This window comes from Mytilus californianus, unplaced genomic scaffold (genome assembly GCF_021869535.1).
Source record: "Mytilus californianus isolate M0D057914Y unplaced genomic scaffold, xbMytCali1.0.p SCAF_1, whole genome shotgun sequence".
Taxonomy (NCBI): Eukaryota; Metazoa; Mollusca; class Bivalvia; order Mytilida; family Mytilidae; genus Mytilus; species Mytilus californianus.
In genome coordinates, this window is record NW_026262581.1 from 139,638,502 (window position 1) to 139,654,588 (window position 16,087).

General features: G+C 31.2%; 1 protein-coding gene across 5 annotated transcripts in view; it reads right to left on the reverse strand.

Moving 5' to 3' along the window:
- LOC127736803 (E3 ubiquitin-protein ligase HECTD3-like) overlaps nt 1-16,087 on the reverse strand; it is a 63,100-nt gene that overhangs the window by 34,207 nt on the left and 12,806 nt on the right. For all 5 annotated transcript variants that reach the window (XM_052247414.1, XM_052247408.1, XM_052247407.1 and 2 more), the window contains exons 8-9: nt 9,952-10,033; nt 8,786-8,862 (exon numbers count right to left, since the gene is read on the reverse strand). In XM_052247414.1, coding sequence (XP_052103374.1) covers nt 8,786-8,862; nt 9,952-10,033 — 159 coding nt within the window. The remainder of the gene's footprint in view (nt 1-8,785; nt 8,863-9,951; nt 10,034-16,087) is intronic.

The following is a 16,087-nucleotide window of genomic DNA, read 5'->3' on the forward strand; positions in this document are numbered from 1 at the left end:
GGTGTATGGTTTCATATCTATAAATGAGCTTACCCCACACCTATTGTTTTATTCTTGTTTCCCTCCTGTTTAAGTCTGGAATTTACATGGTAAGGGGATGGAAATGCTGCCCAATTTTTTATTCAAGTTTGAACTAAGTAATGTTTTCAGCCAATTTTGTTATCCCAACTATAGTGAAGTAAATTTTGTTTCCTTGCAGAATGTTTTGAGATAAAAAAAAAAAATCTCTGTGTTCTCTTACAAAGAGTGCCAATCAGCTGGAAGCTAAATTTAATTGAGATAGGTAAATTCTGAATCATTCTGAAAGATCGATTAATGATTTTTCATTGACTAGGCATTAAAGCTTTTATGTAGCCAATGTAGAGCAGTTGAACATACAGACTGAATTATTTGAGTAAGCAGGGCTCACACTACTTCAGAATCATAGGGGGAAGTGACTTCTCTTTTTGAAACTGATAGGGAGAAGTGGTAAAACTAAAAACAGAAGTGCATGTTAGCTCACACGCTAAAATGTTTGGATTTTACAATGATGTTTCTTGCCATTTGTATTCTACATATTTAGTTCTTTATTTGTACTGTTTAAATCATGTCTAAGAATACCATTACATTACCAGTTGTTTCAGTTTATGTCTTAAATTGACATTTAAAGTTACATAATGATTGTTTTCCACTTATCACTGTGAGGAACAACCAACAAAATATCTAGCATTATTGCATATTTAATGAAAAAAATAGAATCTATATCAGAAACTGGATTAATAGATGGAGACTAATACTATTCCGTCCCCAATTTGTCTTTGTAAGCATTTTAACAAAATTCAACTAACTTAAAAGAGAGGCAAAGATACCAAAGGGATATTAATAGTTATTAACACCCCCCCCCCCCCCCCCCTCCAAACCCAACCCTTTCCCCTCCAACAAACATAAACACTCTCCAGCAATAAAATATAACAAAAATACTTGTTGCATGCAAGACAATAAATGCAGACATAATCATTTAAAAATTTAAAGGTATTAAAAAATTGAGACTTAATTAATAATTGTCTCCTCTTTTTCATGTTTTTTTTTCATTCACAACAATTCTGTGACAGCAGGTGTATACATATAATAATCATAATATAGAGTTGAAAACATTACTGAAAGGTACCGGTATATATAAAATTTGTAGAATTATGGGTTGCAGTCAAATTAAATTGGAACAAAGAATTTTCTCAGTTTTTTCTTTACATTTCATTCATTTATAATAGCACATGCTCATTTATATAAACAAATTGGTGAATAGTGCCTTTAATGGCTTTTTTGTAAGGATTAGCAGTTAAAAAATCATGGACAATCTGTATATGTATTCAGTCCCTTGAATCTGTACTGGGCACAAGGTGATCCTGGACAATCTGTACACGAAGGTTCAATTTAAATTGCGAGATATCTTTTTTTAATTTAAATGCTTATTTTTGTCTATTTTTCTACATGCATTTGTCAGATATTCATACTCGAGAAAAAGTAAAGAAAAAAAACTCTATTTATACAAAGGTTTTTCTCAAAGCAGGACAAAACTGAGAAACGTTGACTGAAATCAGCTGCATTCAGCTTCAAAACAAAGAATATGGAAGGTCATGACGAAACATCAAGACAATCCTACTTCAGAATATCACTTACTAATATCTGCTTACAAGACAAAATAAACTATCTTTATCAAATTAATTATTTCAAGCTACTTAAATAAAATAACAGAACTATAGTGAAGAATTTATTATCAAGAATCAGTACAAAATCAGAGAAAATCAGTACTGTAACCATCTGTCGTATTTGGTTGCAGGTAGTGTCAATGTCCAGGTACAACTTTCATTGCTATTTTTCAAGGTAAATGCCTGCAATTATGTAGCTATACAAACTGTGCATTCAAAATTTGAAAAAGAGTTGAGATTTATTGTATGACATAGAAGTACTAAACAGACAGACAGATTAATTGATGGGGCTCCTAAGGAGTCAACTTGCTTAACTGATCATGATTAGATACACGTTGGAAGTTTTTATGATAAGACTTTTACAATAAATATCACATACATTTAACATTTTCAATGACCCATGTAAATGAGGTCAAGGGAGGTAATCCATGCCAGATGTACACCATATAGGGTGCAATCAACAGTTTTTTTCTATGACGTCATATTTTAAGGGACCATACCTAAGTGACCCTTAGTGGTGGAATGGTTAATAAAGATACTTGTATAAAACTAGATTTTACTGGAATCAGAATTTTCTCTAGTTTATATTGAAATAAAAATATACTGTACTTTTAATATAGTAAAAAAGTTCTATCCAGAGAAAATGGGGAAAAAGTCGCCTAATCTGAACATAAAAAACCTGAAATCAGGTCATGTGCATACCCATGTAAACATAATAAAGGCACATTTCCCATAATTAAAACTGTATGAAATTCATAGGTTTTTACCTGGCCTTTAATAAAAAATCTTGTTTCAGGGTACGGTTTCCTGCTTCGAAAAGAGCTACAGTGGCTGCAAATAAGTTTTCAATTTTCACTGCCAAAAAAACAGGATGTTAACAGTGTTGTCTCCCCTCAAAACATGTATATTTAATCTAATTTTTAAAATTATTTTAATCATTCAACCTGTTTAAATTGAAGGCTAATTAACTAATTTTTACAATCAAATACAAAAAACATGATACTTTTTCACCAATTATATGAATAAAAAGGGATTTCCCTCCATGGTTATTTTTAGTCTGGGAATAACCCCTAGTTTTTTATACGAAACTGTTTATAGCACCCATAATCATTACATACACCAAATATAGTTGACCTATTGCTTTTAGTATCTGATAAACTGACACAACCAGGAAAAAAATAACATTGACCAATGAACTATGAAAAAGAGGTCAAGGTCATATGAAACCGGCCAGACAGAAATGTACACCTTACAATCATTCCATACACCAAATATAGTTGACCTATTGCTTATAGTATCTCAGATACGGACTGGACCATGAAACTTTAACCTTGATCACTGATCCATAAAATGAGGTCCAGGTCAAGTGAACCCTGTCTGACAGACAGGTAGACCTTGCAAGGAACCCATACCAAATATAGTTATCCTATTACTCATAATAAGTAAGAGATTCACATAACAAAATAAACAGCTGCGCTCATAAGAGCACATGATATGCTCTTATTGTGCATATTGAAATTGTTGCGAGAATAAAATGGGATATTTCAAAGGCATTTTAATAATCATAAGCAAATAAAATGGCTCTGTAGAAAATCATGCCTGAGGATACCATTTAAATCAAATAGTTTGTTATGTTCAACAATTCCAAAAGTATGTACAGTGTCCACTAAATCAATCCAAGCAAAATCAAGTTATGGTACAAAATGTGAAAAATGAAAGATTCAAAAAATTCCAAGGGAGCTTCATTTCATCAAACCTCACAATAATGTAAAGTTGGGGGGAAATTAATTAAGGAATACTGGAGTTAGTGAGCGATTTGTGAAAAATAGCCTTAAATCTAAGGGTCTTCTGTAACTCTGGACTGACAATGTCAAAAATTAGAAAAATTGAAAGGGAGCTTTCTTCAGTCAATTTTATTGTTGTGTTAAAAAAGAGGGACGAAAGATACCAGATGGACAGTCAAACTCATAGATCGAAAACAAACTGACAACGCCATGGCCAAAAATAAAAAGACAAACAGACAAATAAAAGTACAGATGACACAACATAGAAAACTAAAGACTAAGCAACACGAACCCAACCAAAAACTGGGGGTGATCTAGTTAAAGTTATATGAGAATTTGAGATATTGTATGAAGTGTTGACGAACAAACGGACTGACATTGGTATACTATAATACATCCCGTCTTCAACGAACAGATAAAAACTATAAAAAAAAACAAAATTTCAAGCAGGCGCTGAACCATTTAATTGAAGTCAAGGACAATGGACATATGACAGACGGAAACTATGTAACATAAGGTATCTGTATATATATACAAAGCATCAATTTCTTCTACCCACTGAAATATAAATGTTTATACAAATAGTTTACACTGTTTCAGGCACTGGATTGTAATCCCTTTGTCTCACATTCTGAAACTTTCGTTGCAGGCTAGAGAAAAAATGATAATTCAAAAGTAAAAAGTTTTAATTTGCCCCTAATTGTATGCCCCCTTGATAGATTTTGAATCCTTAAATATACATCATACATGCTTGTATTCCTTTAGGAATTTGTGTAACTGACTTGTTGACATTATTGAATGATATTTCCACTAATTTTGGATGCTTATCAGTAGCATCATTGCCAAAACAAAGTGTAATCATATAGTAAATTCAGTACACTATGGAGAAATTAATTTATCCTATTTTAAACCAAAAATGATATGTATGTTTCCACTTGAAGGGGGCATCACTGCTAAGTAACAAGTAAGTATAGAAGTAAGTAAGTAAATAGTTTATTTAAGTATATATACCATATGAGCTTTGTCAACAAGTCTCAATAACGTACTTTTTGTATATGTTAAGGTCATATTTCAACCCTGTGAACTTATTTGTCAACAACATTCATATTTAATTCTGAGATCAAAGAAAAATGACTGACATCATAATGCAAGAGTGATTTTTAATAACCTAAATTGGTCAAAAAGTTTCAAGTCAATGTTGCAAATTTTGACATAGTGATATGGTTTATTCACCAAGCTAAAGATCTTGTATATTATATATGTTCAGGTCATGGCATCCAGAAAACCTATACCATGTGGACCTTGTGAAGAAGGAAAAGTAAACACTAAAGCTGACATCTGGTGTTACAACTGTGATGAAGGATTATGTTCAATATGTTCTGGTCATCACAAAAGATCTAAAGCATCTCATGATCATAATACCATAGATATTAAAAGTTATAAATCTATCCAAGCTATCAAAACAGAATGTGACAAACATGGTCAACAGCTTAACTTTTACTGTCCAAGTCATTTAATGCCTTGCTGTGAAGAATGTATTTCCACTAGTCATTCAAAATGTACTGGAATAAAAAGTTTAGCAAGTTTGGTGGAGAAAACCAAAATTGAAAAATCCAAGGAATCTTTAGATAAAGATATCAAGTCCATATTACATCTCTTTGATAAAATGGTAAATAATAAATCAATAAACATCAAAACAGGAGAACAACAATGTGAAGACATAAAGAAATCGATTGTTAAAATACGGAATGAAATAAATAAACATTTGGATCAACTGGAGAAGACATTACAACAAGAAGCAGACAACCTCTGGGATCAGGAAAAAGCAAAAGCTATAGAATTTATAACTGAAATTGAAGGAAAAAAGACTAATTTACAGAAAATGCAAGACCACTTACATTCAGTTGCAACACATAGTAGTTCAAAACTGCAATCATTTCTAGGAGTATATCAGATTGAACAACAAATACATCAATGTCAACGATATGTTGAAGATCTGGAAAATGATGACAGGGCAAGAAAATTTGACATCAAAATAACCCAAAATAATGAAATAGAAAAGACACTAAAGCAGATAGGATCATTAGAATTTTTAGGAGAAGTAATGATTGTTAAAACAGAAATAGACAAGAAAAGAGATACAAGCATCAGGAGGAAAGCACTACAATCAAGTGAACAATCCAACATAAACAACATGACAATGAATATTCAGACAAAGAAAGAGATCAACATAAAGGCAGATATTACAGACATGGTTTGTCTGGTGGATGGATTAGTTATAGAAGTTGAACGGTGGGGCAAAGTTCGCATACTTACTTCGGATGGCAAACTACAGAAACAGTTACCTATACCTGGTAAAGCTTGGAGTGTCACACAGATCAATCAGAACACTATAGCCATAACTTATACTGATGAGAAAGCCATTAAGATCTTCAATATGGAGAATGAAATAGTTACCAAATTTATTAAATTAGACAAACCATGCTATGGTTTATCATTCTCCAATAATTCTCTTGCTGTAGGTTTGAGTAATAATGAAATCCGTATTGTAGACTTGGAAGGCAATGTGCTGAAGTCAATACAAGTTCAGAGTGAATCAGACCTGAAGTACCTGGTTTACTGTAATGACAGAGTAATCTATAGTGACTTTTTTGGTAAAGCAGTATGCTGTGAAGATGGATCAGGTAAACAGATCTGGCAATATAAACAAGATTTATCAGGACCATTTGGACTTTGTACAGATACTTATGGTAACACTATTGTAGCAGACTGTGACTCTGGTAGAATAATAGTAATATCAAAAGATGGACAGGATAGTAAAGTACTGATAAGTGAAGAGGATAATTTGCATCAACCTGGATGTCTTAGTTTTAAGCATAATGAATCTTCAGGTTTTATTTGTGATTTCAGTGGCACATACCTGGCAAAATTCAATTTATCTTCTGTTTGAAATATACACTAGGGAATCTAATATTATTTCTTTCCTTTTGAAATCAACAACCAATCTATTCATAACATAATACATATTAAGGAATCACCCTAAATCGCAACAATAAATCTCTCATTTTGTCTATTTATGTCAATTCTTCAAAAATCACAGTAATTTCTGAATTTACAGTATATATCAGACCATATTAACACACTGCAAACACAACTGACATACAAACAAACCACAGCAATCAACATACTCTCTAGATACCCTGACTTGATAAAGGAACAAAATGTGTTGGGGATCGAACCAAATTTATGTGTGCATATACTTCCACCTATAATTGTATTGCTAATGGATTCATGTGCAGATATGAGTCTAAAGTGAGAGGGAAAATTGAAATGTAATGGCACTTGTATAATAATTTATAAACACATGAATATTAAAAGAAAAGGTTAAAATATTACAATGTGTATGTACAATACTTGTACATATTTGCCAGTCATGACCGAATCTTAACACTATTTGTCCTAAACAGAAGATTGGGATTTAGGTCAAAAAAAATTTTTTTCCTGTAATAATTTCGGTCATTTCATTGAAATCAGGTTTCTTAATTTTGCATTTGTTTATGTTTTGTAATTCTTTTCTGGTAATAAAATTGACACAGTATAGTATGATTATCCTGAGGGCCCTCCTAATAACCATATTAATGCCTCCAGGAAATATTGGCTAATGATCTCTAATCACTTTTTACCTGTGTTTTTGATTTAATTTATTTGGAACGAAACGAATGGCCCCAATCGCAAAAGAAACCTGAAGCCATTTTTTAGGAGTGAAAATTTTCAAAAATCCAAAGCCTGTAATTTTTGCAAAAAACAGTGGAGTGGAACCAAACGTTAACTCGATCTGTAACTCATCATGTAGACTCACATGATAAAAATCAGCTCAATATGTGAAGGCGTTTAGAAAAAAATTCTGTATAACTGTTCGTTGGGGAATGAAGGTATGACAAAATGACGGATAAGGGTAACACTATGTGCCCCTGACCAAAGTTGGCGGGGCTATAAAAATCCAGTCATTTCCTGTCAATTTGATAAACAGATCGAATCCTTGAAATGAATACTGAATCACTCGTACTTTAGTATTAAAGTGAAACTTCCAGTTTTTATTTCATCTTCAAAATCAAAAGAATCCTTTGCAATTCAAGTGAAATATACCATTTTGAGTCATTAAAATCATTTTATTTTTAATCTGTTGCATTCGATAAATTGTTCTTGAACGTTTTTAGAAAAACAGTAAGAAAATTCATGGAGTAAATGTGATAAAACAGTCAATACAAGTTTGTTGATGCCATGAATCTAGTGTGAATAATTTTCACAGTTTGAATGAGCGCATGATAAGCCCGTCTTTCTTTTTAACTCGTTTTTATGCTTTAAATGAAACTTATATGATCAACTAGAATACTGTGAGCACTGCTCAAGGCGTTTTAGAGTTATTGTCTGAAAACTGGAAAATCCACCCTTTTTTAAAAATAAAGTCCAGATACTCCAAAATGTAAAATCAGAAAATTTTAAAAATCGAAAGGGAACTTATGTCAATATATTTAAATAATTCACCAAAATTTCATGAAAATTGTTCAAAGCATTTTTGAGTTACAGTCAGAAAACTGGAAAATCCCCCATTTTTTTTATGAATAAAATCTCACAACTCAGAAACATAAAATATAAAATTAATAAAAATCAAAAGAGAGCTTATGTCAATAGATATAAACAATTCACCAGTTTCATGAAAATTGGTGAAAGCGTTTTTTGAGTTATTGTCCGACATGTTGACAACAGACGGACAGACAACGGTATACCATAATACATAGACTGAATTATTTGAGTTACTACTATCTTAAATTACCTTGTTTACTAATGAGCAAAAAAGTTGGTCAACCAGATCGAAATGGAAAGTGGATCTTAGAGTCATTACTAAACACTTATGTACCAAACATCCGTTTCCTATCTGCTTCTATCAAAAACAATGGATGAAAGACTCAAATGGTCAGATCGATTGTTTTTTTAAATGAAGAATCGCTTTTGATGAACATCTAAAGATAAAAAATATAAAATAGGGAAAACAAAAAACAAAAAATCAGAATATGTATCTGGAAATGGGTTGGGACTTAAAAAAAACTTGGTTTTTGATAGCGAATACAACAGAAAACCTTCAGGAATTAATCTCTGTAAGCTGCTATAAATGATCTTAGTAACCTTGAACCACAAGTTGAAATATTTTTCGCATTATCAAAGGGCCATAATTTCAAAATTATGAAATATCAGTCAAATATGAACAACTACCTGGGTAGCAATTATAAAACATCTAACAACTCAATTTGTACTTACTCTGTAGCAGATTCTTTCACAAATGTTTCTATTAAATGCATTCTTTTCTTTGATAAAGGCAAAAGCTGGCGTATAAACTGGAAAAAAAAATATATTTAAATTGAAATTATTTTTCCAGGTAATAAAAACATCATAAGAATAAGCAAGCTTTTTTATAGGTAATAAACTGGTTATAAGAATAAGCAAGCTATCAGGACCTTATGTGGTGTGATTTCTCTCAAAATATGAACTTACAATTCTACTTATTCCACTATTTAAGTTAAGATTTGATGATTGCAACTAGAATCTCTAAATAACATTTATAGCTGAACTTAAATCTACAATGATCTATGCCGAATGTCCACAATGAGCACTCTACCCATTCAATCACCTATATTTCAACAGCAATAAGGGGGGCTCTTTTAAAAATTTTACTGTGGAAATTTACCCACAGGAATTTACTTTAAATAAATCTAATACATACAGCAAGAATTTTGTCCTATTCTAGATTGGGATATTTCAGTTTTACACAGAAAACTAGATACAAGAATTTACAACAAAAGAAACAACTTTTTATTTCCTATTGTTAATTTTTTGTTTTTGGACGGTGATGTGCCTTTGGCACCTCCTTACAGTGTTTAAATTTCACAACTTGTTCACATTTCTGTAATCACTTTTCAGATATCAACGAACTTAATTTATGTACATTGTATTACTGGTAAATTATTAAGTCAGGGATTTCATTACCAAAAAATTAAAGCTTTGACTAAATTCTTTCATAGATACAAAGATTTGGTGAGGAAGTTTGGCTGTACTTGCAGAATTCTTATTACAGTGATGTTGTTTATAGATCTCCTACATTTAGATACAATTCATGTAAACTTATTAATCCTTTGAATAAACTTATAATTCAAGGTTATGAGTTTCTCAGACTGTTTATGAAAACTTTACACTATATACCATATGGTTTTTGCTTATTGTTCAAGGCCTTACGGTGACCTATAGTTGCTTACATCCATGTCCATTGGACTCTGTTGGATAGTTGTCTAATTGGCATTTATTGGTTGTTCATTGTTGAACTTGTACATAAATGGACTAGTTAAAGATCTGGATAGAGCTAAAAGTCAATACTGCCTATTGTGTTATTGACTAATTTTTTTTATTTTATAATGAGACTTAAAAATTACCTCTAATGAGCTGTATGAACCAACTGAGTATTTCCAGGACGGAACTAAATATTTAAGTACATTATCCAATATAGATATAAATCTGAAAATAGATAAACAAAAATAATTTGAAACATTTAGCTGTATTTCAGAGGAAATTGTTTTTTTTTATATCTGCCAAAATCCTGTTTATTATGTAGTAAGAAGTAGTCAAGTGGATGTGTAACACAATCATTGGCAATCGTGCTGTATCAGTCATTGTGATGCTATAGATGCAATCATAGTTGCACATGCTTTATCAAACCACAACAGAAAAACATCTGTTTAAAGTAAATGTATATAATCAGTATTTCTCCAATTCTTCGTCAATTTATCCCTTTCTGCACCCGTTGTATAAAAAAAATTTAATCAATGTGTGGTTCGTTTGATCTCAGTTCTTCATTGGTTAAAATCCGATTATGACGTCGAATTTTCTTGCTTTCCTCTGAATTTCCTATTGTGACGGCATGAAAAAAGGCGACCATGCCTGATGACGTCACAAAGAAAGAACACATCTTTTTGCAGATCATTCAAAAAGAAGGAATAAGTTTGCCTGCATATTGTTTGAAAATCATTAGAGAAACAGATTCCACCACTAAATCTCGTGTAATACGATATTTATCCACTCTCGACAGTTAAATTTTAAATATCTAAAACGCTCGGCAAGCCTCGCGTTTTAAATTTGAAAATTTAACTGTCTCGAGTGGATAAATATCGTATCACACTCGATGTAGTGGTAGAATCTATATATATCACATGGCTTTTTCAATATCATACATGGTATCAACAATACACCTTATCACTATTTATTCCAATCCGGAAAAGTTCTAAAATTACACAACTCTTTCAAACCAGTTGACGCTATCTGGGGCACTGTTCAAACAATGTACTGTGCATAAAAAATTTTCAAAGAGTTATGTTTAAACCATTGTAAACACTTCAAACAAACCTTTTTTCTGACTTTTATTTGTGTTTAAAAAATTGGATCATAAACTATACAAATTTCAAAATGTTCACTTTCTACACATTTTCTGCCCTCAGCTCATTACTGATGACCTTTGTTCTTGCGTCACTTGACCCAAACAGGAAGTTGTCTAAGTGACTGTTTTTTTCCGGATTGGACCAAATAGCGATAAGGTGTATCAACCTTGTATACCTATTGCAGATATGTTAACTGTATAAAAAGATCAATTTCATGAATACACAGTCGATTCCGGTTATTTGCATAGCCTATTAGTCAGACAAAATTATGCAATTAATCCGAGTATGATTTTTCCTAAATGCAAAATTCTGTAGTCAGGCAAGGCCAAGAGTAAAGGAAATCCCCGAAGAAAATAAAGATCTATGATCCACATGCCCAATGTCTGATGTCATATATGTAATACTCTGAAACTACAATGGACACGCTGAAATGTGTTTTTGATCATGCTTAAGTTTATAAACACATTTTGTTTTTTTGTTGTTGTGTACCGACATTTCCTTTACCTGGGATATAAAAATAGAACCAATAGTTCTATAAATAGGTTTGTTTCTGTGACCCCTATGATTTTGGATAAGAAAACTGTTCTAGAATACTACACAGTTTATTATCTTTTTGATATTAAAAGTGTATTGTAGTGCCTTTGATGTGCAGTATATACCGCTTGCACAGCGTTTTAACTCTGTTTCTTTGATCTCAATAGTTTTTATATATACAAAGAAGTAAGGAGGCCCTTTACAGGTTGTTGGCTTGACGTGAGTGTTGAGCATAAAAAAATATAAGAATGAGAAGTAAATACACTTTTCAACAATTACAAAAAATAAATGTTTGACATATAAAAAATCTTCCTAAATGTAAGAGAATGATAATCCCTTTCTTCATGATTAAGGACGAGGGATAGAGAGTACTTATGAAGAAAGGGATGATCATTCTCTTACAAACTTAGAATATTGTAAAAATGCTCAAGGCTCAAATGATCTCTTGATTTGTTTTAATCAAGAATTTGTTTCATTGTCAGTGCAATGTTTATAATTTATATGCATGACTCCTACTTTGGGCATTTCATTTATGGATTAATCTTAGTGATGTAAGCACTAACATATAATTTTAGAAATTTTAATAAATTGCGTTTTAGACATTAGATGACACAACAGTACAATGAAATGGTAGAAATTGTATAAGTTTCCCAATTGTGAGTATGAATGTAAATGATGTAATATTTTAGTGAGGAATTATCTTTTTGTTTATTGACATTTTATTTTAATAAATTCAAAATCAGAGTTACAATTAAATTGTATTCCACAGCCAATTTAATTCCAGCTCTATACATTGAATACTACTTTTAAAATTAACTAAATTCTAAATGTTCAAATAAAATGCTTTTTATTCGGAAATTCTAAAGTTAATTCAATTTCCTGTTTTAATTGTTGTATATTGGAAATGAGTCAATATTCTTACTAACTGCCAATACAGTTATCTGAGTTTTGTTAATTGTATTAGCTAAATATTTAGGTAATATTTAATTTTAAGTTTTTTTTCTTTTTCTTCTTTTTTTTTTGCATTGCTTTGATATTACTAATTTTTTTGTAATTTGTAAGTTCTAAATATTTGCATAATAACTTTAGCGGTACCAATTTTACTGCACCAGTAAACTTCAAACTTATTTTGATTTTTTGTATGTTTTAATATTCAACTTTCAATCAATAATCTGTTCAAGCTGATAAATGTGCTTCAGTGCAGTTGTTATGGAAAGCCAAAGGCGACATAATTCCAACTTTGTAATTCTTAAATTGTATGTATGTAAAATTCTCTGTAATTTTCAAATTCAAACTTTGCCTTTCTTCCTTGGTAACAGAACGAAAATAAGAATGCATTCAAGAAAAATTTTCTTACCAAATTGCCATTTCCGTTAAAAATAAAATGCTCCGCTTGGGCGCAGCTTGATACGACCGCAGATGTCGAACCCTGAACAGTTGGGGCAAGTATGGACACAACATTCAAGCTTGATACAGCACTGAATTTGGATTGTAATTAAATATTTGACACAGCATAGGTTTCTGACACAGAATGAATGTGGTCTAAGAACTTAAATTTTTTTAATTTACCTATTCAAACCATATCATTATTATTTGCTTTTATATATAAATCAGAAATAACAAATTTAAAATGGAAAATTTTAAAGAAAAAAAAGGAAAAAAAAATCCCCCCCCACAAATTTTTTGAACCCCCTTATGATTCATTACCCCCAAACTCAATCCCAGCCTTCCCTTTGTGGTATGGTACCTTGCAGTACAATTTCAGAGAGATCCATACACTTGAACACAAGTTATTGTCTGGAAACTAGAAGAATGCTTGTATTTTGGCCCCTTTTTGGCCCCAAATTCCTAAACGTTTAGGGCAATTACCCCCAAACTCAAACCCAGCTTTCTCTTTGTGATATGGAACCTTGCAGTACAATTTCATAAAGATCCATATACTTACACAAAAATTATTGTCCTGAAACTAGAAAAATGCTTGTTTTTTTGCCCCTTTATGGCCCCTAATTCCTAAAAATTTGAGGCAATTACCCCCAAAATCAATCCCAGCATTGTGGTATGGTACCTTGCAGTACAATTTCAGAGAGATCAATACACTTGAACACAAGTTATTGTCTGGTAACTAGAAAAATGCTTATTTTTGGCCCCTTATTCCTAAACGTTTTGAGCAATTACCCCCAAACTCAATTCCAGCTTTCCCTTTGTGATATAGAACCTTGTAGTACAATTTCATAAAGATCCATACACTTACACACAAGTTATTGTCACGAAACTAGAAAAATGCTTGTTTTTTGCCCCTTTTTGGCCCCTAATTCCTAAAATTTGGAGGCAATTACCCCCAAAATCAATCCCAGCATTCCCTTTGTGATATGGAACCTTGTGGTACAATGTCAGAGAGATCCATATACTAACACACAAGTTATGTCTGGAAGTTACAAAAATGCTTATTTTTGGCCCCTTTTTGGCCCCTAATTTCTTAACTGTTAGTACCATAACCCCCAAAAGCAATCCCCACCTTCCTTTTGTGGTATTGAACCTTATGGTAAAATTTCATAGAGATCCATTCACTTAAACTAAAGTTAGACTGCGAAAACTAATGTGTCTTCGGACAACGACGACGACAAAGACAACGACGCCAACGTCATACCAATATATGACCGCAAAATTTTTTTGCGGTTGTAAAAAAACTTGTCAGTTTTAACTAAGCATATCTAGCTTGGGATTATTTTCTATGCAATTAACCAAAAGGCCACTTATTAGGCTATGCAGATAACCAAATTTTTTTAACATTGATGAATAGGAAATGGTTTTGTGCTGGAGAAAATTAGGTATCATAGATTTATTCCTACGAGGAAGCTCCGTGCTTTTTCAGTAGGCTCTTCTCAGCAGTTTATGTGACAATAATTATCATGATCCATTAAGATGTCAATCAAATCTATAGCACTTTTATAATAAGGAAAGTAGAGCATTATAGAGGAAGCTCCATTAACACCTGTGTAAACATCTGGTCTATTCAAACAAATCTTGCATTAATTTTACAAAACTATAAAATAGATGAGAAATTCTTCAATATTACTGTACAATGCTTGGTATCCAGTCTTCACAGAAAGAAAATGATTTCAAAACATTTTCTTAATAATTATCATTCTTTTTCAATACACATGATATAAAAAAACACTCAAATTTTATATTTGAAATATTAATATATTTTAAATTTATACTTTATAAAATGAAATATAAAAGTCATCAAAGACACAAACTATGGTTATTGATTTATAACCATACTACCAAAACATAGTACATTCAGTTTCATACGAAAAAGGGTTGATCTTTTTTTATATTCCATTTAATTTGACAGTTGTTTGAAATAAATCCTCCATTTCATTGCAGAAAAGTTTTTTTTAGACGCAAACATGTTTCTTGGGTGTTTCAAAGCAATAAAAATATATTATATTCTACAGGGAAAAAAGGGGTAGAGAATTTGATTGGTTAACTTCTGGTGATGTTTACTTTCTTATATGCACTGAAAAGCTATGCTATATTTTCACTGTAGTACAGGACATTTATTTATGTCAAGTATTTCTTTATTTAAAACATAGATAAATTCTGCACATTTTTTTTGAAATATAACAATCATGACAATTAAACAAAGACTTATAGGGGGAAAATAATTTTACTCATGCCAAGTATTTCTTTATTTAAAACAAAGCTAAATCTGCACAATTAAAAAAAAATGACAAGTAAAGAGAGACGTACTAGAGGGAAAACAATGGTGGTATTACCCCCTCAAACCAGGCATCCACTAATGAATTAAAACTTTTCTTAAAGTAGCCATAATTTTCTATAAAAGAACTTAGTTTGCTATTTAAAAAAAACATATTACCATTGTTTAGTTAGGGGCATTACTTAAACAAGTAATTTTCAAAATTACCTATACAAGTTATGTTGAAAACAAGGCTGTTTCAAATATTACTTCTATATCATGAATAAGTAACTTCTGTTAATATTATTTTTATAGGTGTTTATTCATACAGGTTTTACTAGCTTTAACAAATTTTCACAGACATCTGGTTATTATTCATACAGGTTTTACTAGCTTTAACAAATTTTCACAGACATCTGGTTATTTTCCCCATGAAATATACTGGTAAAGCTATTTAAATCCTCAACAAGCACTAATTGCTTTTCTGATGCCACACTTCTTGGTCAAAGATTGGCCTCTTGGGGCTATTATAATATCATTTCCCCTTAAAATCTTAGGGATAGACAGTTATAACTAGATATGGAACCTTTAATTAAGACTTGAAGTTATTTATAATTTGAATCTTAATCGAAAGCAATTACATATATTCCTTAAATAATTGTAAGTACTAAGTTTTTTGAAGTTGTATAAAATAATTTATTAAAGTAATATTTTTGTCATTATTTTTTAAAGTAACCTCTCTATACTCATCTAAAATTGGATAAATACTTAATTTTATTTAATGAAATGATATAAAAATTCTTGAAAACTACATTTAGTCCATGCTTTATTTGTCGTTTAAAATAACTATTGAGTTATTAAATAATTTTTAAAAACAAAAAATATTTATAAAAGTGACTA